This window comes from Perca fluviatilis, chromosome 9 (genome assembly GCF_010015445.1).
Source record: "Perca fluviatilis chromosome 9, GENO_Pfluv_1.0, whole genome shotgun sequence".
Taxonomy (NCBI): domain Eukaryota; kingdom Metazoa; phylum Chordata; class Actinopteri; order Perciformes; family Percidae; genus Perca; species Perca fluviatilis.
Window position 1 is genome coordinate 9,633,444 of NC_053120.1, and position 25,659 is coordinate 9,659,102.

Here is a 25,659-nt window from a genome sequence, read left to right on the forward strand (position 1 = left end):
ATGTTGCCTCATGGGCCAGACACGTTGCAGGCGACGGCTGCTCCTTTCAATTAATCTCCATTGTAACAAATGTTAAAGAGGTGAATCTTTATGGAGCCAGGACAGTGACAGTAACCTGTAGTATTGAAAATAAAAATTGGCATTGAAACAACAAATATTGGAACTGAAAAATTTTGAACTGAAATATAAAACACAAACATCAAAAAGTAATAATCTCACAATGCTATTATTTTATTTCACTTTGACATATTTTTGCATTATGATAGGTTTTTCAATGCCAATCCATACATTTTTCTTGATGTCTGACTTTTTCAGTGACAGTTTTTTTTCGCTGTCAGGATTTTTACAATGTCACTGGTTTTCAGTTTCAACTTTCTGTCACTGTTTTGGCGTAGGGGAGGAGGGGCCTGAGGGGAGGGACAAAGGGGCGTGGTTTACAGGTAATTTGCATAGGCTACTGGGAGAGACCGCAGCTCCACAGGCATCCTCACAGATTACCCATATCTGCAATGGCTTCCACAAGTTCACCTGGAACCTCCAAATCTCAAGTAAGTCTGTTTATTTCTGCCATTTCTTTTCAGTAGAAGCAGGCTGGTTTAGTGTTAACTTTAAATGTAGGCCTAAGCTGTGGCAGAGGTTAGAACTGTTCTCTTAATACATCCATGCTTAGCACACGTCCAGCTAACTTGTGGCTAATTGTAGCTAAGTCTCCCGCAGGGATGTCAATCTATCTTCTATAATCTAGTATTTATAATAACAGTAATTCCTGTCCTTTAGGAGTCCTAAGGCCAGTGTTACTGCTGGTGCACGAGGCTTGACTCTCGCCATCTCTCATTAGCTCCGTCATGGATGTCTTAAGAGAACGGGCTCCGCTCTCTCTACCTGCCGCCGGCACGGAACTCCCCATAACTATCCTCCAATCACAAGTATAGCTGCTGACTGACAGGTTTCTAGGCAAATCACACAGGCAGAACGCGTTTACTGACATCTCCAACTGGGAAAACAGTTACTGAAAAACTGCCTTAGCTGAACATAAGTTAACATTATCATGTAAACAGTCCAGTACAATATTTTATAACTGTTAAACTGATATTATCGGTTAAAGGTTTACTTGGACATACATGTTTAAACTTGCCTGTAAACAAAAACTAGTATGTCTGTGGTATTTCTGGCTTAAAGGCATAACCTTTACATTTCTCATCTGATTTCACTAAGTTGTGTATAATTACAGGCACCTTCGACTGGGAGGCAGCTTACGGAGAGACTGCTGAGAAGGCTTCAGGAAGTTCTGCAACGTCAGCCTGTGGATTTTGACTATTTACACTTACACTGTTTTTAGTCATGAAATGGGACTTGACCCTTTCGCATAGGCCAGTACATTAACCCCCATATGCATTATCATTGCATTTACTGTAATTTGTTAAGAATATAGAGTCAAATTCTTACTTGAATATATTTATTTGTTATTCACTGAAAAGGTACAGATTTAACTGTTTTGCTGGAGCCCATACTGTAAATGCATGTCATTTCAAAAATTGTTAAGATTAAAATCAGTACTACATATAAAGTAGTAGTGGTATTTGTCATTTTAAAATAACAAACAAAATGTTTTTCCTGTGTTGTCCTGCCATGTTTATGTGTAAAGAATCACATAGTTCTGCCACAGTCTGCGGCCTCAGAGGGCACTGGATGGGTGGTAAAAGTACTCCACTGGCAGACTCTTCTGTCACGGTCCCCTCCAAGAAAAGATCTTGTATATCCTGTAATTGACAAGTAATGTTAAAAGACTGCAGTTGCTTTTAGAATACTTCACAAAACAATTACCTTTTTGTAAATAAAATGCACACTTTAGGTGTGCATTTAATTTGTTATGCACATATGGCCATAATAAGCATCCAAAACAAAATTGAAAAAAAAGGTTTAATTGAACATTTTGAAGCTGCACAGGGTCCTGGACAAGTCTGGTAGTGTCAAGGTCCCTCTGGAGGCGTTACAAACAGACTGTTATACAGTCTATCGGTACAAATATATAGTGGGTACAAAATAAATGCAGACTGTTGGAGGGATTTAGCAGGCGACCCTCTTAAAGACTGACACATCAGTGCACTATTAATATCACTTTAAACCCCAAGTGGGCTAGCTGATGTGGTATTAGCTAGCGTTAGCGCTTGTTCAACGGGAGACTTAGCTACAATTAGCCACAAGTTAGCTGACGTGTGCTAAGCATGGATGTATTAAGAGAACAGTTCTAACCTCTGCCACAGCTTAGGCCTACATTTAAAGTTAACACTAAACCAGCCTGCTTCTACGTGAAAAGAAATGGCAGAAATAAACAGACTTACTTGAGATTTGGAGGTTCCAGGTGAACTTGTGGAAGCCATTGCAGATATGGGTAATCTGTGAGGATGCCTGTGGAGCTGCGGTCTCTCCCAGTAGCCTATGCAAATTACCTGTAAACCACGCCCCTTTGTCCCTCCCCTCAGGCCCCTCCTCCTTACGCCAAAACAGTGACAGAAAGTTGAAACTGAAAACAGTGACATTGTAAAAATCCTGACAGCGTAAAAAAAAAACTGTCACTGAAAAAGTCAGACATCAAGAAAAATGTAGATTGGCATTGAAAAACCTATCATAATGCAAAAAATATGTCAAAGTGAAATAAAATAATAGCATTGTGAGATTATTACTTTTTGATGTTTGTGTTTTATATTTCAGTTCAAAATTTTTCAGTTCCAATATTTGTTGTTTCAATGCCAATTTTTATTTTCAATACCACAGGTTACTGTCACTGTCCTGGCTCCATAAATCTTTCGTGCAAAGCTACAGACGATGCACAATTGTGTCTTGAATTGTATGCCGATGCACGTTTACATACATTTCTTGGCTTATGATGCAACATAACACAATAGCTAATTCATAGACGGAGGTTATATCGGTGGATCAATGGGAAAAGCTGTTCCCAGGGTACAATGCAAACTGTATGTCATGTCAATTACACTTTACAGGCAGCTTTCACTGTATTCTGTGTTAAAAATGTCAACAAAGATTTGTATCTTTTTTTTATAGCCGTGCAGCAATGAAAACAACTTTTTGTAGCACTATTTACAAGTGCTAAGCAAGTCATTTTACTAGGAGAATCTTTATGATATTTCTCGCATCCACATCTGTTACAAGACACACAATCTACTAAAGAGATTCCTCAATTGCCTAAGACAGTGGTTTCGAAAAGTTTTCATGTCCAGGACCCCTAAACTGACAGACTTTCCACTTACCACTGGCCTATGTTGTGTAGGCCAGTGCAATGCAACGCGGGCTGCATGAGTTGTCAGTTTTTGCGCCCCTGGCCTACTGTGTGTCCCTCCCTTTAGAGACTATAAATATTGTTTATACAGTGCTCTAATCTTGCAGTGGGTCATTTCCCTTGATGAAGTTTGATACTGCTGTAGATATGAAGCAAAGTTGGTGTCCGTCTCAATTTGACGTTAAAAAAACCCTCCAAAAATGTTTTCTGAAATTTGTCTGTCCAGTGAAAAGCTAGGATCTTATTTGGTATGTCACAGTTACCAGCAGTTACCATGTCCACACTTTGATGTATATTTGCGTTCTTTACTTTAATTCAGTACTGCCAAAACATGCTAGAAATCCAAGCAAAATGACCTGATTTATTCAGCTAATTTCACACACAAAAAGATGTTAGAGAGGATAAAGCGTAACTCTCACCACAATGCAACCTAGGGTCTTTTTGTGAATGTACCCGAGTCAAACTTTAGTTTAAAAGCATAATAAGAACGTATTGTCGTTTTCAGTCACATTTTGAATGGGAGTGCTAGGGCCACCACTATGATAGCATCAAAATCACTATTTTTAAAACACTAAGAAGGCTCGACACAACATGAGACTTTGCTCGAAGTATCACCAGGGGCTCTACATTGTTGGTGTACAGAGTTTACTAAAAAAGGTTTTGAACAACTCACTTTAGCTGTTGTTGTTTACGCTATCTGCCATCTTGTCAGTCAAAAAGTGTCGATCTCCGAATGTGAATGAACAGACTCTGAACAGACAGAAATGTCATTCTTAAATGAGGCTCCTTTTACAACTACAAGGTCAATATTGTTTTTCACTAATGACAAATTATCCGTGCATTTATATGGAACTAAGCTTTAGGAGCTTTCCATCTTTACTCTCCTCCCTTGACTATTTTTGACTGGCAAGAAGGACGGCGACCAGAAAAACCAACAGCTACAGTGAGTTGTTAAAACCTTACTTTTTAGTAAACTCTGTGTACACAATGTTCTCAATGCTGGAGTTCATGTGGAGAGCCCCTGGTGATACTTCGAGCAAAGTCTCATGTTGTGTCGAGCCTTCTTAGTGTTTTAAAAATACTGATTTTGATGCTATCATAGTAGTGCCCCTAGCACTCCCATTCAAAAGGCCATTTGACTGAAAACGAGAATACGGTGAATCTTTTAAAAGTGGCGTTTCCGTCCTATGTATGCTTTTAAACGAAAGTTTGACTCTGGTACATTCACAAAAAGACCCTAGGTTGCATTTTGGCGAGAGTTACGCTTTAAAGGCTAAGGAGACAACGTAGATTGTAGTCGAAGCAAAATGATGGTCGACAGGTATTTTTGTCTTTGAACATTGTGAAGCACATTGGCCTACATGTGGAATGGTTTATTGTTCTGTTTGTATGAAAGACCGCAAGAGAACTGAATGCATGCATGGCTGTGCTGCAGTAACCGTGTTAATTGTGGTAAAAGAGGTCAGATGAGGGAGTGTCATCCATGTTTATTATCCACACATGTGCACAGTGTGTCTCTCTCAATGCTTCCCCTTTCTTCTCTTCTCGTTAACCTGGTGCCATTCTTTCCACAATCAGCAAAAAGCTTGTTATGCATCGACTAACTTCTGACTGGTTAAAGAGTGCGACTGTCACTGATTTATGGCCGGATCGTAGAGGGCAGCAAGACTTTTCTCCTCCTATACCTGCATGTATGATGTGTAGAACTGTGAGCCAACACCGCCTGTTTTTATTTACTAAATATAAGTATATGAGAGTACAGCAATGCCACTAGGCAACATTTGCTGGATGACTTTTGCAGAGGCCCACTCTAGTGCTTATTTAGTGGAACACAGTCCCACTGTGGCAGGGTTGGTTGGGTTAATGTTTGACTGACCCGTCTCCGACTCGGACACAGGCAGGTTTTGTCTGTGTTCATTCAGAAATGGCTTACTTATTTGAGAAACTTGCACCACAGCCAGAAATATTAATATATATATATGTGAATATATATCTTATGATATAATCCATCCAAGAAATTGGTAAAAGCTGGGATTTTTCAAAAAAGGCTTTCTCGATTTAATAGTTTGATCGAATGTATAAAATGTCACGAAATGGTGCCCATCACAATCACCTGAAGCTCAAGCTAATGTATTTGAATTGCTTGTTTGACCAACACACTAAAACCAAAACCTATTCCTTTTTTCAGTGATTATAATGTCAGAAATTACAGCAACTCCTCAAATTTTAAGAAGCTGAAACTAGAGAATGTTTGGCCTTTTTATTGCTTGATAAAGACTTTAAAACTATAAATCACTTGTGCTATTAAACTGTCAGAGATTTGTTTTTTTGACCAACTAATTAATTAGTTGACTAATGGTCTCAGTGCCAGACCAGACTGGCGTACATTTCAACTTTTTAAAGATACAAACCAGAAGATGGACCTCCTTCTCTGTTGCTACCATGTTTGCGGTCTCTGTTTCAGTCCAGTTACAAAAGGGAAGACAGACAGAGAGTCATTGCTGACATTTTCAGCCAACATCTGGTACAACTTTCCAGGTGCCAATCAGTTTCAGTGTTGAAATGTCTGTGTTTGAGGTATTTATTAGCAGTTGCAATGTTTTTTCCTTCTGCGATCCTTTTGGCTTTTTAGGAAGGAGTTGGCCTCTTTTTTGATGTTTCCCCTGAGCTGCGTTTGCTGGCACACAATGAACACAGGTTCCTGTTAAATCGCCCCCCTGGGTGTTTGACTGGTCCACCCACTTTAGAAACTAAAAGCACACATTCCAGTGGAGAGTCCGTCAAGAGAGATTACCGTAATACAATATTTGCAGTTCTGATGCAGTTTCTCAGCTTTGACTTAGTGCTGATACGGAGTATCTGTGACTGGGACCTGAATTTCCTCTGTAACATCTGCACATCTGTTAGCGAGGTGTAAATCAGGGCTCTATTTGGAATAATCATCCATCCCAACAGTAAACAATACACAGGCTGGGAAACAAAAGCTTCAACTATTACATAAGAGGAAGAAACACCCATTTATTCAACTGAACTGAACCGTTTGAACTGATGTAAACAAATGTATTGCCTGATTGAACAATAGCTGGAACACCTAGCAGGAAACCCCTTTGACTCCTTTGGTGTACTCTAGGATGCACACATAAAAGAAGTATGATGAAGTTGTAATGCACTGATCGATGGATGTGAGTGGAGCCAAACATGGAGTCATAGAGTGACTGTCTGTAGGAAGGAAGCAGCTCACTGACTCGGAGCTTACTGTGATCCATGAGACTTAGTCTTTGAATCATATTAATCCGATAAATCTATCTTTAATTTGAACTATGAATCACATAGTTTCTCTATTGCTTGTGTGTATAAGCAGTTTGGTCTGTTTATGTAGTTGCAAATATGCAGAAGTTTCTGTTTCTGCATATTTAAATTAATTAGTTTTACCTAATCCTTGCTGTTCCTCTGCTATTCACAATTTAAGCTGCAAGTAACTCATTTTAACATAACCTAAAATACAGATTTGTGATTGTTAATGCTGAATGGACTAAAACTGATGTGATTTGTTCATTGCCTAAAAATAGTGCCAGCTGTCAGCACCCTAACCAAGTGTCATAGCCTACAGTCAACCGCACTAACCGGCATGAACACTGTGAGGAGAAGGTGTCAGGGTCAACACACTCTCACACAGCTGGGAGCCAAAGATGCCAAACCTGGACTGGTATCGTGTGTGTGTGTGTGTGTGTGTGTGTGTGTGTGTGTGTGTGTGTGTGTGTGTGTGTGTGTGTGTGTGTGTGTGTGTGGGTGTGTGTGTGTGTGTGTGTGTGTGTGTGTGTGTGTGTGTGTGTGTGTGTGTGTGTGTGTGTGTGTGTGTGTGTGTGTGTGTGTGTGTGTGTGTGTGTGAGACGGTGTACATAGCTACTTTTAAACTGAAGTAATTGAATTACAAACACTTCTACAAAGGTGGGTCTAGTTGCTTTGAGTGCCAGTTTAGCAAAATGTAATAGCTATAGAATTGCCTATCAGCAGTTAACAGACTTTTCAAAGCAACATAAGATGTTTAACAGAACTATAAAAAAATGAAATGATTTGTGGCCGGGTTGGCTCAGTGGTAGAGCAGGAAAACATATACTGAGAGGTTTATGCCTTAACGCAGAGGTCCAGGGTTCGAATCCAACCTGTGATGATTTCCTGCATGTCTTCCCCCTCTCTCTCCCCTTTCTCACCCAGCTGTCCTGTCAAATTAAAGGTGGAAAAGCCCAAACAAAAAAATGAATGAACTTGAAATGATTTGTCTAAAGATTGCAGGTGCAACATAGCCAAACAAAAGCAAAACCGTTGAGAATTTGAAAACTGTCTTGAGAATTTTGCCAAACACATACAGTACAACTCCATAGCATGCGGTTGTAGATTCATCTTGCTCTTGTTTCACACATTGTTCAGTAGCACTTCTTCTCTGTGATGATGCTTATTTCCAGGTTTGTGAAATCGTGCCATAAACTTGGAAAAACTGCAAGAAGAACACTTCCTGCAGGTGCTTTTTTTTAAACTGCAAATAGAACAGTTTGTCTTTAATTTGGGGTCTAAATTTATATTCGTACATTTTAACTGCAGTATTGTTTACACTGTGCTGACACAGTTTAAGCATTTATCAAACCTCCAACTCCCAGAATTGGGTTAATGGGAGAGGAGGGCTCTCTATTGAAAAGCTCTCTGGGGGAACCAGTGATCAAAATTCTGAAACTGGCTGTACCTCCTGCCTGCAGAGCAGTGAGGGAGGTGAAGTCAACAGTGTGCCAGTGCAGTGCTCCTTTCTGTTTTGCCCATAGATGGAAATTGGAGACAACAACCTTTTTTAGAAACCCATCCAAGTCTGTTCAAATCCAAATGCTCTCAGCAAGGAAAACAAAAATTGTGCATGCGTGTGGGTCTGTAATATACACAGGTATAAACTATGTGTGTATACCTTTTTGGCTTCTACTCACAGTTCCAATAGATGCAGGCCAACTCTTGTTTTGTCTAACCAACAGTCCAAAACATTCCAAAGTATGAATACCATTATAATCTATGTCAAACAATAAGTTATTATGTATTTAAATTGCAGGACAAGCAAAAAAACTAACATTTCCATCTTATTTTATCCATAAACGATTGATTTTTCCTGAAATTTTCCGATATAATATTAGGGGTGTAAGAAAATATGTATACACTTGAGTATCGCGATATTTTTTTTTGCAATACTGTATTGATTTTCAAAAAGGCTACTTAAAAAGAATCACAATATATCACCTTACACACGGTATCGGAATATATTGCAATATATTGACTCGTGACCCATGTATCGTGATACGTATCGTATTGCCAGATTCTTGCCAATACACAGCCCTAATTAATATTGTGATTTAAAATGAACGTATGTGACGCAGCTTTTTATCAATATCATCACTCACCTCTAGCTTGATATCCGGTAACCTGAACAGATAATATCAACTGTAGCTGGTTGGAATACTTTATTATTGCATCTATGTAACAAAAAAACGTTTACTAATAACACTAAAACACATTTAAATCGATTAGAATTATCTAAAATATTACATAAAACATTAGTTTATAGTTTGTGATCTATTAAAATCAGTTTACATTATTTGATAAAATTTTGTGTGTTGATATTCAGACGTAGACCAAAATAATGTTTATCTCACACAGATGCCAGGCCTGCTCTCCTGTCCAATTTCCTTCGTACTTTCCTCTTGTTTTTCTTTCCTCCCCTCTCAAAATGCCACTCTTCTCCTCCCTGACACACACAAATACTGTCTCCTCCACCCCCCTCTTATTCCTGGAAGAGACCTTATTTTTCTGGTTGTCTTCGAGGAAGATGAACACCAATAGACGCAGTAAACACACACACACACACACACACACAACACACACACACACACACACACACACACACACACACACACAGGGTGGGGAATGTCAACCTGTCTAAAACACTGGCATCACTCTGAAGACCCCTGGGCTCTGTCTGCACTCTGTGTGTGTGTGTGTGTGTGTGTGTGTGTGTGTGTGTGTGTGTGTGTGTGTGTGTGTGTGTGTGTGCGCTCTGCTCTGGAATGCCACATTGTGTAGTTAGTCTTTTGTCCGATACAGCATTTTCTATGCTAATTAACCTGCCTTCTCCCATGGAATGCACACAGGCCCTCTGGCTCTTTGATTGGCTGGGGAGGGGCTGTCTAGCCGTCTGATTGGTTAGCAGGGTGCACAGAAAACTGTGGGATCTTCACACAAGGGCGTCTTGAGCTCTCCTCGTCTGGGATCTAAATGACTAATTTATTCTCTCACCCTGAGATCGAAAGCCCATTACAGCAGAGCGGTGGCTTTGTCAGTGACAACCGCAGCGGAAGTAGAACTGTGACCCATTTTTGGGTTTGAATCTGGGAAGCAAACCAATACTGTTGTCCACAGGTCACAGTGGCATGTGATTAGGCATGTGCCCATATACAAATTGTGCTCTTTGGTAGAAAAAAGTATTTAACCGTCCGTGTCGCTATGACCTTCGAAATATCTTTGGCATTTCTCTTCTTCAGTTTCTTGTTTTCTTATTGGCCCAAATATACACCGATACCAATATATCTGCAATGAGGTTAAAGTTGACTGATGAACCTGCTCGGCCGAGTCATCGTAGCTGTTGTCAAAATGGTCACAATGAAAAATATTTCGATTCATAAATCAATATATAAAATTTAAATTAAATGTGGTGATTTAGTGACTTGTAGTAGTTGAGTGACTATGATCTATACTACAAAAAAACATGCTATTTGTTTATTTTTGGATACAAAAGTTGTTTCTGACATTCAATAAGGATTTTTGAAACAACGTTAAAGATTTCTTTTCTTTTTTTAAGATTATTTTTGGGGCATTTTAGGCCTTTTATTTGTATAGGACAGCAAAGATTTTTTTTATTAAGTATCCATTTGAAATCAATTACTACAAATTTTATAAAACAATGTGTAAGAAACCGCCTATAACATCTTGTGTCCTTTTTGAAATGTAGCAAGCCAAACAATGTTGTAATAAATGTGTCTGCTTCTGCCATCTCTAGTTTTCTTGTGTTGCTGCATCCAGTAAGTCCCTCCATGTCCACGGTTCCTTACTTTGAGGAAACATTTTGTGATAACAATAAGAAAATGCAACGTTCTCATGAACAGACCGAGTCGCTGCCCTTGGCTGAACATGTCGATGTATCTTGGGGTTCTTGTTAACGGTGAAGGTTTGATGAAGCGTGAGATTTAGTGATCTATCTCGGAGTGATGTAGATATTAAACCAGATTGGATATTGCATTTTCCAGCCGACCTGCGTTCGAACCCTCACCTGTGGTCTGAGCTCTGGGTAGTGACTGAAACGGAGTACAAATGCTAGTTTTCTCAATCCAGTACACATTGTACAAATGCCCTAATGCTCTGTGGGGAAGGGTGTGTTGTTATTGTTTTGTTTGTGAAGGCATTCCTTCCTGTGATTATGTGACAGGATGTTGTGTTGCTGCTACTGATAACACGCCCATTGGTGCACCTTTCTGTTGCTGTCAGAGATCACGTCTGTTATTTTTGCATCCGCATTATGTAATATTGTACTTTTACTTTGTGCAAATTTAGAAACATTTTGAGAAACGGTGCTGGACCAACTGGTTAAACTATATTATTCAGCTGTGTTTCCTCTATGTTGATTTTGTAGTGGCGGCCCACCATGGCAAAACTTCTGCCGCCCTACGGTATCAGAAATAGGGCTGTACAAAAAATGTAGTAGCGGTTGCCTTTTAAATTATCCTGCCGACCCCCTGTTGGCTGCCACTCACATTGCAATTTAACAACAAGTAGAACGATTCAGAGGTTATTGGGCCCGTCCAGTTTAACTCCACATACTGTTGTGTTGATGTAAGTTATTGTCAAAACGTTCGGACAAACCTGCCCCAACTGCTAAAAAAATCCTAAAGGTAACACTGTTCAGCTTTTAAAATTGTCATTCATTTTGTACATAGCATGTTTGTAAGGGGTTCCTTCTGCTCTGCTCAATGAATAACTAAGTAACCCGAACGATTTACTAAGTAGAATTTTTTTTTTTTTTATGTTTATCATTTTGGATGCTGCAGTGGACAAAGCTGGAGTTTATATGTATTTGTTTTAACATTACACTGACACAAAGGGTAATCTACATGAAGTAATAGCAAGTTAGCAACTGCTAGCCTCATGATGTTATTACTAGAGTAGGAGACCTGAATGCCAGAGCAAATAAGATACTGGACTCTCTGAATAGACAGGATCAGTTACAGCAGTGTTCCCCAACCACCAGTCTGTGGGTCATTTGGTACCAGGCTGCACAAAAAAAACAATTTTCTTTTTAAAGATTATTATTTTTATTTTCCCTTTATTTCAGAGTGAGAGAGAGTGGATAGACAGGAAAAGTGGGAGAGAGATTGGGGATGACACGCAGCAAAGGGCTGCAGGTCGGATTCGAACCCGGGCCGCTGAAATGGCCTCAGCCTCCATGGAGCGCACGCTCTTACTGGGTGAGCTAGAGGTCGCCACGTTTGAAAGATGTTTTATTTTGAAAAATGACCGGATTCTCTCCGGTCTCTCGCGCGTCTCTTCCTCTTGACACATGTCACGTGATAGTTACCGCTCAATGGAGCCCACAAACTTGCTAAAAAATGAGTAAACAAACGTCTTTGCAGAGGTCTTTTGCTCAGGGGAAAAGGCCCGCAGAGGAGGAGCCAGAAGAGGAGCCTACAACTTCAAAGACAAAGAAATTTAACAGACAATACCAGGAGTCCCACTTAAAATACGGATTTATCGCAACAGATTCTCATGTGCCAAGCATGCGCTGTATAATATGTGGCCACAAGCTATCAAATGAGGCAATTATGAAGCCTTCAAAACTTATTCGGCACATGGAGACCAAGCACCCCGATTTTCTGGCGTGACAGCGATCAAAACAACATCACGGAATAAACTGGACATAAGGAACGCACTTCAGCTGTCACGGTTTCCCGTTACCCCCAGATGGGACCGTTTGGTTGCACAGAAAACAAGCGCAGGGCTCCCACTGATACATCGTTAAGGTAAATAGTGTTTTTCATGCATTTTAAATTAGTTTCCATATGATATACATTATTAGATATTTGTTTTCATGCTGGTCGTATGATTTTTATTTTGTCGTGTTTATCCGCCAAAACTTGAAGACCGGTCCGTGGTGCAAAAAAGGTTGGGGGACTGCTAGTTACAGTGCAGGTGTTTTGCGGTAGCGTGGGATGCTGAGTACAGGCCAGATTGTAGCTCCCGGATTCAGTCAGCTCTGGTAAAACCATCCTCATCATTTTTTATCCTCCTACTAGCCTACTGCTTCCCCTGCGAGCCTAGAGACCCGGAGCGCAAAGATGTTGTCATTTCCCCAGTGAGCCAGGCTGTGCTCAGCTTGCCACAAACTACAGGATGAGCTCATACTCTATTACTTATTCATAGACACCGTCACACAGGCTGACGCAACCAGGCAGACACACTGGTTACAAGGAGGTGGACAGGCGCGTTTGCAGGCCAGGCCTGTAACAGACGGGCTGGTAGGCATTAAGCAGAGGCAACCAGACCGGCAGGATGCAGATAATAATGGCAGAACAAAAAAAATAGGCATCCTGATAGGTTTCTGTATGACATCCTGCTTACCTTTTGTCACTTTTTCACATCTTGGCTGCATTTTTTGGGCTTAATCTTTGTTTTTCATCAACAAAATATGCTTACATTGGCAGCTTGACACTTGGCACTTGTTTGCACCACTGTGAACTTCTTTCTCGCTGATGAATGCTGGCATTAGGCCTTGCAGAGACCAGTGGATGCTGTTTACTCTGCCAGTCCATGTTTCACCCCGTCACTGGTTTGTTTTAACATGCTGGGGTCCTTTTGTTTGTGTCAGTGGTTTCATTTTGTCGGTCTGTTCCTTGACTGAAGGCTGCTTTTGGATTGCAGGCGTTCTTTTGTTTTCTTTTTTTGAATCCATTGAATGTTCTCTTTCAGATCAGTGGAAATATGACCCAGTGTTACAGGCTTTAATGGATCACTTATGGTGGACCTCAAACACAGGAAAATATTAGACGGATAATTAATTGCAAATTAGTTTCACGTCATTCATTCAGCCTCACATTGTGCTCATGGTAGCCAATTCCTTGTTGGAAGAGGGGCTATTATTTTTGTTTTGCCCCAGCCCATCAGACCAATCAGGGATGTATTTTTTGTATTTTTTTTGTATTGACATGTAAACACATTGATGAAAGAAATTGAACTGTTTTATTTTTAGGAAGTCGGTGTCTGCCTCAAGGATACTTTGGCAGGGCAAATGCTACATGTGGGGATTGAGCCCTTTCCTCGGTTCTTTACTCGTCAGTTACTTATACTATTCATATTTGCTGTGTACAGTCATACTATTTAACGACGTTCTGTACATATACCGTGTTACTTGCACTATTCATATTTACCTCTCAAAAACCTCACAACTGCTTTTCAGTACTTGTACTCTGATTAATGACAATAAAAATGTTAATCTTAAAGTATCAAGGATTTGGCCATGATAAAACACATTTTTGACTAAATTGCTCATCTACTCACCCCTACATATAGGTTGTTTTTCTCAACACACTTTCTTCAGAAACTAAAAAAAGGCAAAAGACAATGCTGCTTGGCATGGCTGTTTGAAAACCTTTTTGTATTTAAAGAAAATGATAACTGAACAAACAAAAAGGTCAGCTGTCTCGTATTTCCCTTGGCGACCCTTATTTGCTCCAGTCCATGCCCTTTTTTGTGTTGACACACCAACAGAAAGGCCCAGAGAAGCATAAAGAGTGGTAGCCAGGGTGTCCACAGTAAGAAATACTAGGTAAATGGCTTATCTCCACCTTTTTAGATTGTCCTGTGTTAACTGAGAAGTTTTTGTAGTTCAGAACAATCAATGTGTTGATTTAAGTTGCTTTACAGCCACTTGTGTACCATATGTGTGTCACAATGCTGACTTAGATTGAGATGAATTTGTTGCTTTCATATATAAAAAAGCTGAGAGTGGACACTATCTTGGTGGCATTTTCTTCAACTTAGTATCAATTCCTGATTATTTTTTGAAAGTTGTGTTGTTTCTTGGTGGGCAGCAGTGGCCTAAAGATCAGCATGTGGGCTTGTAAATGTAATGATGCAGATTTGATCTCCAGTCGGGCTGGATAATTCAGGGTTAAGAAGCAAATGAGCATCACCTGCCCCTCCCTTATTACCACCATTGTTGTGCCCTTAAACAAAGCACTTAAAGTGCTCATATTATGCCTTTTGGCTTTTCCCCTTTCCTTTATTGTTATATATCTTTTTGTGCATGTTATAGGTTTACAAAGTGAAAAGCCCAAAGTCCACCCCAAAGGGACTTAGCATCGGCAACAGAAAACACTGTTCACAAACTGCTCCAAACAGCTCTATTGTAGTCCAGCCTTTACTTCAGAGACAAACGTGGTCACTTTGTAACACACGTTATAATGCTCGCCTAGCTGCTAGCGTGGCACGCCCTCATACTCTGCAACTGACTAGCTAGCAGTGCTGACCTAGGTACTGCGCATGTGCGACTCCCAACAAAGATGGAACAGAAGTGAGATGTCTCACTCTGTAGCTAAAACAGAGAGCAAAACACACAGGGTGAAAAGAGGAGCTGCAGCAATGTGCAGTACAACAAAAATATGGTGTTTTCTGAAAATTAAACCATGTAAACCTATTCTGATAGAACCTCTAAATACAATTATGAACCTGAAAAGTTGTATAATATTAGCACTTTAAATGACCAGCAACTACCACAGTGGGAAACAAATAGAAAAAAGTCTTGATATCGAGACTATTTATTTATTTATTTATATATATATATATATATATATATATATATATATATATATATATATATATATATATATATAATACATACATACATACATACATACATACATACATACATACATACATACAGAAATGGAACACTCTTCCCACTGAGTCACTGGCAGGAGGACATGTGTATTTTATTTGTGTGAATAAGAACGGGCAGACGGACTGCTGAGTCGTGTAACCCTAGATTTTAACCCCACGTGTCAGAGAGATGAAGAGTTTTCCACCCAGCTGTCAACGCACCTTTTATCTTTTCATTTCAAAATTCGTTTTTTTATGTGTTTTTCGTTGTTTTGCCAAATTGGAGGCATTCATCAAAATTAAAAATGTTTTCCTCTTTTTTTCCTCTTTCGTCCTTCCTCCCCTGCCCTCTTCTTCTGCCCTCCATGTTTTTTCTTCTCCTTGTTCATCTTCAGGACCAGTTTGAAAATCTGGACAAACACACTCAGTGGGGCATCGACTTTCTTGAGCGCTATGCAAAGTTTGTCAAGGAGAGGCTGGACATAGAGCAGAACTACGCCAAACAACTACGGTACACACACGCACACACAAACCAGTAAACATGGGCAGATAGACTGACATAGAGCTGGGCAATATGGAGAAAATCAAATATCACAATATTTTTGACCAAATACATAAATTTCGCCATTGCCGCGATATTGTAGGGTTGACTGTTGGTGCTTTCAAAAAAATAACACAATGAGATTTTTGATAAATAATCCCCAATAATGTGAATACAATGAATAAGTGGGCAAAGACAAATAATAAAACTGCTAATAAGTTTGCTAAGTTCAGAAAACGACATCAATTTACTGTAATGCAGCCTTTAAAACCAGGAAAAGACACCACTAGTGTCATATTGCGACATTAGGAAATCTAAAATGAAAGATGCCATCTAGCCTCATATATATCAATAGGGCTGGGCAATATATCTATATTATATCAATATCGTGATATGAGACTGGATATTGTAATATGACATAAGTTGTCTTTTCCTGGTTTTAAAGGCTGCATTACAGTACAAGTGATGTCATTTTCTGAACTTACCAGACAGTTGTAACTGTTCTATTATTTGCCTTTACCCACTTAATCATTATATCCACATTACTGATGATTATTTATCAAAAATCTCATTCATAAATATTTTGTGAAAAAAACAATAGTCAACACTACAATATCGTTGCGGTATCGATATCAAGGTATTTGGTTAAAAAATATCGTGATATTTGATTTTCTCCCTATCGCCCAGCCCTATATATCGATGTGGATATAACATCGATATATTGCCCAGCCCTACTAACATACACTGCAAGGCTTTCATACAGCTATGAGAGATGCACTCTCACTCCATTTTTGACTTTGTCTTCTACAAATAATGGTAAAGTTTTTGATTCACAGATGTCTAGATGCGGAGTCTAACATTTTATATTTTACTGTAAAATTAGGTATGTTTCAGTTGGTAAGACAAATCAAATTTCAGAATAGCTCTGCATTAAAACAAGCTCTTTTGGTCACTGTATCAGATCAGGCGATCATACAGTCAGAGATTCTCGACATGGCAGACTACATATTGGACACTGACATGCTAGTCCTGCTAGTCAGGACATTGTGAAGCATCCCCAGTACAGCTTCAGTTACACAACACCGGGGCACTCATTTTCTTCCAGACGCCTGCATGTCTGTCAGGACCGGCCATTGTCGGGCTGATATCCTGTAGTCTGATCTCGGCATAAGTGTTGGGACATGATTTAGGCAGCCTGTCTTTATATCCAGCATGCACATTATCCTAATTTTAAATACAGATTTACCAATATCAGCACTTGGTAGTTAATGTTCAAATAAAGGTTAGGTTGACTGGGGATATATTTTTATTTTTGTGTTTTTGATCCAATGTTGAAACGCTCGTTGAGACAATTCAACAAGAACAGACCCAGTTATCCTCATCAAAAACCAGTAGCGTCCCAGTGGATGATTTCAAAGGGGGGGAAATCCCTTCAGAATACATCTCTCACACACACACACACACACACACACACACACACACACACACACACACACACACACACACACACACACACACACACACACACACACTCTCTCCTATACATTCCTCTGCTCTCTAGTTAAATCATTAAATCGCTGCTGTTCTGGAGTCTGTATTGTCAGAGCCTGGGGGAACAGACAGGCAGAGGCTTTGATGTCATCTTTAATAAAAAACTGAGATCCTGTGTGCCTCTTGTTGGTTTACTTGTCTCTCTACCAGGCCTAAAATATCACAGTATTTTTAACCTCCGCTTCTCTTCTCTCTCTCCTTCTATCAGGAACTTGGTGAAGAAGTACTGTCCAAAACGCGCCAAAGATGAGGAGCCGAGGCGAGTAAACTTTCTGCTTTTATTTACTTCTTGGACGCATGCGCAATTTCAGAGCGGAAAAGGCCTGCTAGACAGTATATATATTTTTTTCTTTCTGGTGCTGGAAATAATGTTTGACTGTTCATTTGTAGGATCCAGACACTGAGTTTGATGTGGTTCCATTCATTTTTTTTTTTTTTCTGTCCAGCCATTCTTTACAGTGAACTTGTTCATAGAACACTGAGCAAGTGTTTTAGACCAATCAGGGAACACTCTTTATTTTACATTAGTATATGTAATGGATGTGGACCGGGTATGAAAGGAGACAACTTCAACTGACGGTTTTCCAGAATTGATTTGCTCCTGCAGACGACACTATTACATGAATTGGCTTCTTGTCTATGGTTTCCTTCTGTCTGTACCTCTGCTCCTCAGCAATACAAAACGCTATTGTCAGAGTGATCTCATTTTCTACGATACATACAGTACATAAAGCTGACATTACAGTATAGTATCTTACTCAACTCTTACTGTGAACATTACTAGCTAAGATCATTTCAAATAGGGAAAACAAATAACCAGAATTATGACAATAAAAACATGAGAAACAATGAACAGTTTCAGTGGTCAAAGTGAAACAGTACGTGGGTTTGGGTGACTACACAGAGATAACAAAAATGATATAACATCTAAAAAAGAGATACACATACCTGCAGAAGAGCATGTTACCTGAATTGGCTTCTGGTCCGTTGTTTCCTTCTATTTGCACCTTTGCTCCTAAACGTTAAATGACAGAATTTACGCACTCAAAATGGACTGTAGAGCCGCCGTTATTTACATTACACAGTACCGCGTGAAAATGGCGCCGAAGAAAGAGTTAAAGAAAGCACCTTTTTAAAATTTATAATTTAATAATTTATACTTTATATATATATCCCCTGGGGGGAAATTACAATTGTTTCACTCTGTTGTTAGAACACACTACACACAGGCCTGAAATACAGAGATATTTAACCGGAGAAACGGCACAAAATGGCTAGTTAATATTATCATATTAACATTGAGACAATAAATATTGAAGGATCACAACACATTATTTAAAGAAAACAGTAAAGCGCAGCAGCATCTTCCACACAACCTACCTCGGCAATACAAGACGGTATTGTGAGGAGGAGACGGAAGCTACGGCAACTTAGGAGGTACAATCGAGTCGCAGTGCAGCGACATTTCCTCAGGAAACAATAGCAATATGATAAATAAAATAAACTCAATAAGATAAAATGCATGAATACAACCACATTAAATTAAATATATATTGGAACTGAGAATGAATAAAGTGCATTTTTAACTCCCCTGTCATCCTCACCTGCCACGTGACTGTTGACACGTCATCTTTTCGCACTTTTTGGTGTTTCGTAAGCGTTTTGCACCCTCAAATGTTTCCGCAAGTGTATTACTGCAGATGCATCGACAGCAGCGGATCGAAGTAGTCAGTGGAGTAATCTCACATTGAATGTGCGTCTGTTGTTGCAGGTTAACAACTCAATTCGCCCGGTCAGAGGGAGGTGGTGGCGGAGGAGATGGCTCACAAGGTGTACGGAGAGCTGATGAGGTACAGCCAGGACCTCAAAGCTGAGAGGAAGCACGTGAGTACATATTATGGAATAAAAGTGACACACGAGGTTTGTTTTCAGTGGTTTGCATTGCATCTATTGATAATTAAGACCACGCTTCTCAGAAAAGCAGTTGCTTCCCGTCATGAAACGGATGTTGCTGTTTGCCCTTTTGTATCCTGTGTGTTGCCTCATGTGCATTTATTTTCTGTTTGGCTTCACTCAAGAGGAATATGTTGGATGTGATGTTAACCATCTGTCTTTTACTTCTTCCACCATCTGCTGATGCCATAAGCTCTGAACATGTGAGATCCGAGTGCTTTGGAAGAACAGCGCCCCCTTCTTGTTTTGTGCTGTAAAGCTTTAACTATCCCTCCAAATTTCACTCCGTGACCCCATTATAAGGCACAATGTACATGCTATTGTTTTCAGTTATTACAGTTCTTGCTTGTTATGTTTATCATATTGATGTCTTAAATCTATAATGGCATTGATTTATTTGTTCTGTCTTGTGGCCCGGCAGTGATGAGCTGCCTGTGGATTCATAGTATGACTGGAGAGTTGCTAATGTCTCTCAGTGTGCCTTTTAGGAAGGCACTGAGCCTTGCTTGATGAAGCATAAAGAAACACACATTCCATTTAATAGTTGTATAATAAATTACATCTGAACTGTGTCAATGTCTCGTATCTCTCTGTAGGACCAGAGTTAGGATTTTTACCCATGATAGGAGACTTCCTCCATACAATGACATATTCTTTTGTTTGGTTTTTGTCCGCCACATGACAGTCCTGGCAGTTTTTGTTAACCATCTTTTCTCCCAAGTGCAATCTTTTAAGTTTCTTTTAAAAGTAGATGAATGTGAATGTGACGCATCCTTGCCTCCAGACAAATCACAAACTGGGACATCGTTATGCCGCTGTTGTTTGGTTCAGGGTAAAGAAGCAACGCCGGCCTAATGGCAGGTCTTCTCTACAGCAGTATTACAGAATCTCTGTGTAAATTAGCCTACTGTTTCAACCACAGCACACATTTAAACAATATATATAATTCTTTGAGTATGTAAAAAAAGCCCCAACTCAAGGTCTACACACCAGCTTTTCCTGGAGCTTTTAACTATCACATGGTTCTTATGAGCATATGGAGGGAAATCTGTTATTATGTATTTCATCCACAGCACTATTAGGACTTTTTTGACATTCTTGACCTCGGTAAATTGTTGGTATGCCGAAACGCTCCCAACTCAAATCAAACCTTCTCCTAACAATATGTATGCTCTTCTAACCTGGAATGCAAAACCTTCATATGTAATAAGTAACTAGTTTTCAGTCAGTCTGAATTTATTTTACTGCTTTAGTCACTGGACTCTTGGAAATTTCTGTCTGTGGCCTCAGCACTTTTCCTTTCCAGTGGATTGTTATTGTGGACGTAACTGTGCAAATAATAATTTAAGTCCAGTCATTTGTCATGTGTATGTGCATATGAATGTGTTTTTATATACACTATTTATGTGTATTTTCGTGTGTGTGTGTGTGTGTGTGTGTGTGTGTGTGTGTGTGTGTGTGTGTGTGTGTGTGTGTGTGTGTGTGTGTGTGGGTGTGTGTGTGTGTGTGTGTGTGTGTGTGTGTGTGTGTGTGTGTGTGTGCGTGAGAGAGCAGCATCTACAGGAGGGCAGGAAGGCCCAGCAGCATTTGGACCATTGCTGGAAACAGATGGACAACGTAAGTGAGGAGGGAGGGAGAAGGAGGAGGGATTTTTTTTTTTTTTTTTTTTTTAAAGTGTTTAGTGTAAATATTCTCTGTTAGGGACAGCCAGCTGTACTCGTCTTATGCTTGTTTGCACAAGGAATGCAAGAAATGCAGACAAAGGTAACTGTTGGACAAATGGGGATCCACTTTTCCTAATCCCACACATGCCATTATGAATTGAAGAGACAAATATGGCATTTGTGGTACTTGTATGTTTTTATATAAACATTAGTATTATAGGCTCCTTTTTGGAGCTGTCCAAATTAATCAAAAATATAATATGAGAATGTTTGTGTCTACAGCAGGGAGCTTTTACTTCTTCCTGGCAAAGTTCCCAGTCTGCGGACCAAGGACAGGGGCCAGCAGAGAGGCCTCAGTGTAGACAAGCCCCTCACATCAATACAAAGCAAAGGCCCATGTGCCACATTTGGCTCTCAACAACCTTTTGTTTTGGCTTCTAAAAGGCTCCAGAGAGAGATATTCCATTTGTTCACTGAGGTCATTTAATTGCATTTGCAGAGTTATTTTATAACAAACTGCTTCATTACAAGACTAGAGCTAAATAGCTAATTGCTACTTGTTAAATTTATAAATAATGCATGCCTAGTGACATTTTTAGGCCTGTAGCCCATTAGTTGAGGTACTTTACTCTGCCACATGTGAGGGAGAGCGTTTCATTGTGTGGTCTGCATGACTTTAATAGTGACTACTTGGTGACTGGACTGTAATGTCTAAACTATTCACTGTGTTCCCTTCACTACTAATGTGACCCAGATGGGCTGGCAGGAAGTAAACTATCTCTCTCTGCCTGATTCATCTCCCTCTCTCCCTTTTTTGGCTTTAAACAAAAAAAAACTAAAAACAAAAACCAGGAAATGGAGATGGTGCATTATTAATGAAGATGTTAAACAGTATATTCTTTGTGTTTATTGAAATATTCAACATTGTGCCTTCTTTCTTTTTTTTTCTTTTTTTTTTTTTTTTTTTTTAGAGCAAAAGGAAGTTTGAGAGAGAGTGTAGAGAAGCGGAGAAATCCCAGATTACCTACGACCGGTTAGACAATGACATCAACGCCACCAAATCGGAGGTGGAGAAGGTAGGAAGCTGCCTGCAGCAACAACTGCCGTTAATGTACTGTATGTGTTTCATCTGTGAGCCAGCCTGTCCTTTCTTTTCCCATCAGTGAAAATAGCAGCGCGTTTACTTTCAGTCTATAATGGGCACATGACCGAAGACAGTAAATTATTGGATGAGCCGTAGCAAAATCTTTAACATAGTAAGGAAAAAACACACAGTTCTTTCACGTCCAGCAATTCAATAACAGAATAACTTCATCTCACTACCATCATACCTAGTATTTAGTTTTTCTTAAAGTTAGTAGTGTATAATTGATGCCTGGGAAATTATACTGTAGCTCCCCTTTTCCTCCACACTTACTGTATAATTAGACTAGGTGGATTAAGTTAAAGCTTGAAGGAAAATAAACCTTTCCAAATAGAGGTTAAAGCACAGGCCAGTCAGCCTTGTTTTTAGATGAGGTACTGTCTGAAAACAGTTTTTAACAGAACTATGGAAATAAGAGCAGCGAAGGCTGGGCGATAGGGCCACAATCTTCTATTTGATTTCATAATCCGATAACGATGCATTTCAGGATATAGCATGTTTTCTGGGAATTCAATAAATAAATAGTCTATATGAAATAACAACATGGTAAATTGGCCTATTTTGTATACTCCTGTGTGAATCAAATACTTGACAAATGAAATGTACTGAGTATTTTCTTATCTTTAGTGCAAAATGAACATAACGTGCAAGGATCAGAACATAAGGCGTCACTTTTTAGACATTGAGATAAAAAGGATAAACTATATATATATATATATATATATATATATATATATACTAATTGACATTTTTATATTGTTTTTACTATATATACATTGTCATATCGCCCAGCCCTAAGAGGAGACGTATTAGAAATGCTCCTATAAAAGTATAAATTTTGGTTAAAACTTTATTTTTGTTAACTGTGCTCAGGGCGGTAGACATCTATAGCATGGTGTGTATGTGGTGTTTGTGCTGTTGAACCAAACCTATATGACATCCATTAAAACATGACTTTCCATCCTTTAAAGGAGGAAATGTAAATGTTTTTGTAGTGTTGGGTTTCAGCAGTAGCTTCGTTGCTGATTTGTTGCGGGCTTCAGATTGGATCTAAGTGCCACTGTGTGTGCACATTTCTCGCGTGGTCGTGTTGGGACAGACGAGGTCGGTCGTTGAGGCGTCAGCTAATGTGGTTCTGATGTTTGTGTTGATGTCATCGTTCAGGCCAAAGCCCAGTTCTACCTGCGCAATCACATGGCTGATGAGAGTAAGAACGAGTACGCCGCTCAGCTGCAGAACTTCAACGCAGAGCAGTGGAAACATTTCAACAACGCCATACCACACATCTTCAAGGTAATGCAAACCTGTCGTACTGCAGCTTCACATCCATCTTGTGACGTGAGTTTATTGTCTTGTAGGGATTTGAACTAGTCTTAACCAAAATGTGATCAAGTCTTTCTGACTTTTAATTGAATCGCAATTCTAATAGCTCATTTTGGTGGGGAAAGGGGTATGAAGAGCACCGGCAGCGCAGAAACGTTCACCTTTTATTTATGGTTTCACCTATATTTTTTTTAAAGGGTCTGTACTCGACATTCAGAACATTAATATAGCAGTAGTCTCGCTTTGCCAGACCTTCCTCCACAGCCCTGCAGAGGAGGGTCTGGCTAGTCCATGCAGCATTCTGGGATGGGAGAATAACATGCTCTGGTTTATTGGCATTTCTTTAAACCAATCACAGTTTGTCTTGGGCGGTGCTAAGCCCCCGACACAATGACCTCTGCCTCTGCAAAATAGCCTCGGGAAGGAACTTGTTTTGGTGGAACATGTGTCCGTTCAAAGGTTGTTGTAGTCGTGCAACAGAAAAACTCAGATTGGACAGATAGTCTAGCTAGCTGTCTGGATTTACCCTGCAGAGATCTGAGGAGCAGTTAACCATAGTCCTCAGAAATCCACCGGAGTTTAAAATCTAACACAAAGAAAGCGGAAGGTAACGGACATCCGGGTGACATTTCCGGCAGCGTCGGAGCAAAGTGGAATGTCGTGGATATAGACTAATACAGAAGTATAGCAATATTTGCAATGTAAAGATACAGTGGAGTAATAGCATTCTGAGTAGAGGCTGAAGTCCCGCTCCCTCTGCGCGTGTTGTAAACAGAGCTTCTTTGTTTTGATAACCGGTCCGGCCGCATGTGGCCGTGAACAAACGTCTAAGGGAACGGTCTGTGAGAGCCAGCGGTGGAAGAAGTATTCAGATCCTGTACTTAAAGTGATGGTTTGGAGTAATTTCACCCTAGGGTCCTTTGCACCATGACCTCGAGCCAAACACCCCCCCAGAAACTTTTTTCACCTGGGTCTAACATTGGGAGCGTTAGCAGCGTGAATAGCTTAGCGCAGAGGCTAATGGATCCGAAGTGTCTCTTAACATTACCCCACTAATAATGCCCGAAATGATACCAAAGGTCTACACTAGTATATATAGGTTATGCACTCATAAAACGATGGATTGGAAAGTTTGTAAGTACACCAGAAGTTTATGTAAATAACACTTGCCTGCTGGCTTCTGCTCTCTGCTGTTGTTGTTGCTGCTGTAAGACGAGTGCTTAGGGACATCTACAAATTACAAAACCGAGAAGAGATGCAACAAAATATATTTTTAATTTAACTTATTTTTTAAAGTAAGTGCTGTAGTATAACTAGCAGGAGACAAGTAATAATTGAGGTAAGTTTGGAGACATTACCTTATTTAATCATTAAATTAATAAATATTTTTGTTGCATCTCTTTTCGTGTTGTAATTTGTAGATGTCCCTAAGCACTCTTACGCCCGGTAGTAACAGCAGCAGCAGCAGAGCAAAGAGCAGAAGCCAGCAGGCAAGTGTTATTTACATAAACTTCTGGTGTACTTACAAATTTTACAATCCATCGTTTTATGAGTGCATAACCTATTTGTACTACTGTAGACGTTTGGTATCATTTCGGGACATATGTGGGGTAATGTAAAGAGACACTCGGATCCATTAGCCTCTGCGCTAAGCTATTCAGCTGATAACGCTACACGCTCCTTACGCTCCCAATGTTCGACCAAGGTGAAAAAAGCTTTCTGGCGGTGGCGTCGAGAACGGGGGCAAAGGACCCTAGGGTGAAATTACTCCGAACCATCACTTTAAGTAAAAGTACTAATAACACACTGTAAAAATACTATTGAAAATGTTACTTAAGTCAAAGTATGCAAGTGTCATCAGGAAAATGTACTTAAAAGTATTAAAAGTAAAAGTATTTCATGTAAATGGAATGTTTTTATATAGCGCTTTTCTAGTCTCAACGACTACTCAGAGCACTTTTACATAGTACAGGCACCATTCACACACATTCATACGCTGTGGTCGAGGCTGCCGTACAAGGTGCCACCTGCTCATCAGATAAACATTCACACACATTTACACTCCGATGCACAGCATCGGGGGCAACTCGGGGTTCAGTGTCTTGCCCAAGGACACTTCGACATGGGACTGCATTTCCCTCTGTAAATGTAGCAGAGTAGAAGTAGAAAGTGGCATGAAAAGAAAAGACTCAAGTAAAGTACAAGTACCTCAAAATTTGTACTTAAGAAC

General features: G+C 39.8%; 1 protein-coding gene across 1 annotated transcript in view; it reads left to right on the top strand.

Annotated features, from left to right (window-relative positions):
- fnbp1l (formin binding protein 1-like) overlaps window positions 1–25,659 on the top strand; it is a 56,994-nt gene that overhangs the window by 18,649 nt on the left and 12,686 nt on the right. Inside the window, exons 2-7 of the mRNA XM_039812222.1 lie at window positions 15,649–15,764; window positions 17,554–17,642; window positions 19,123–19,229; window positions 20,853–20,915; window positions 21,934–22,038; window positions 23,271–23,399. Of these exons, the coding sequence (XP_039668156.1) occupies window positions 15,649–15,764; window positions 17,554–17,642; window positions 19,123–19,229; window positions 20,853–20,915; window positions 21,934–22,038; window positions 23,271–23,399 (609 nt within the window). The remainder of the gene's footprint in view (window positions 1–15,648; window positions 15,765–17,553; window positions 17,643–19,122; window positions 19,230–20,852; window positions 20,916–21,933; window positions 22,039–23,270; window positions 23,400–25,659) is intronic.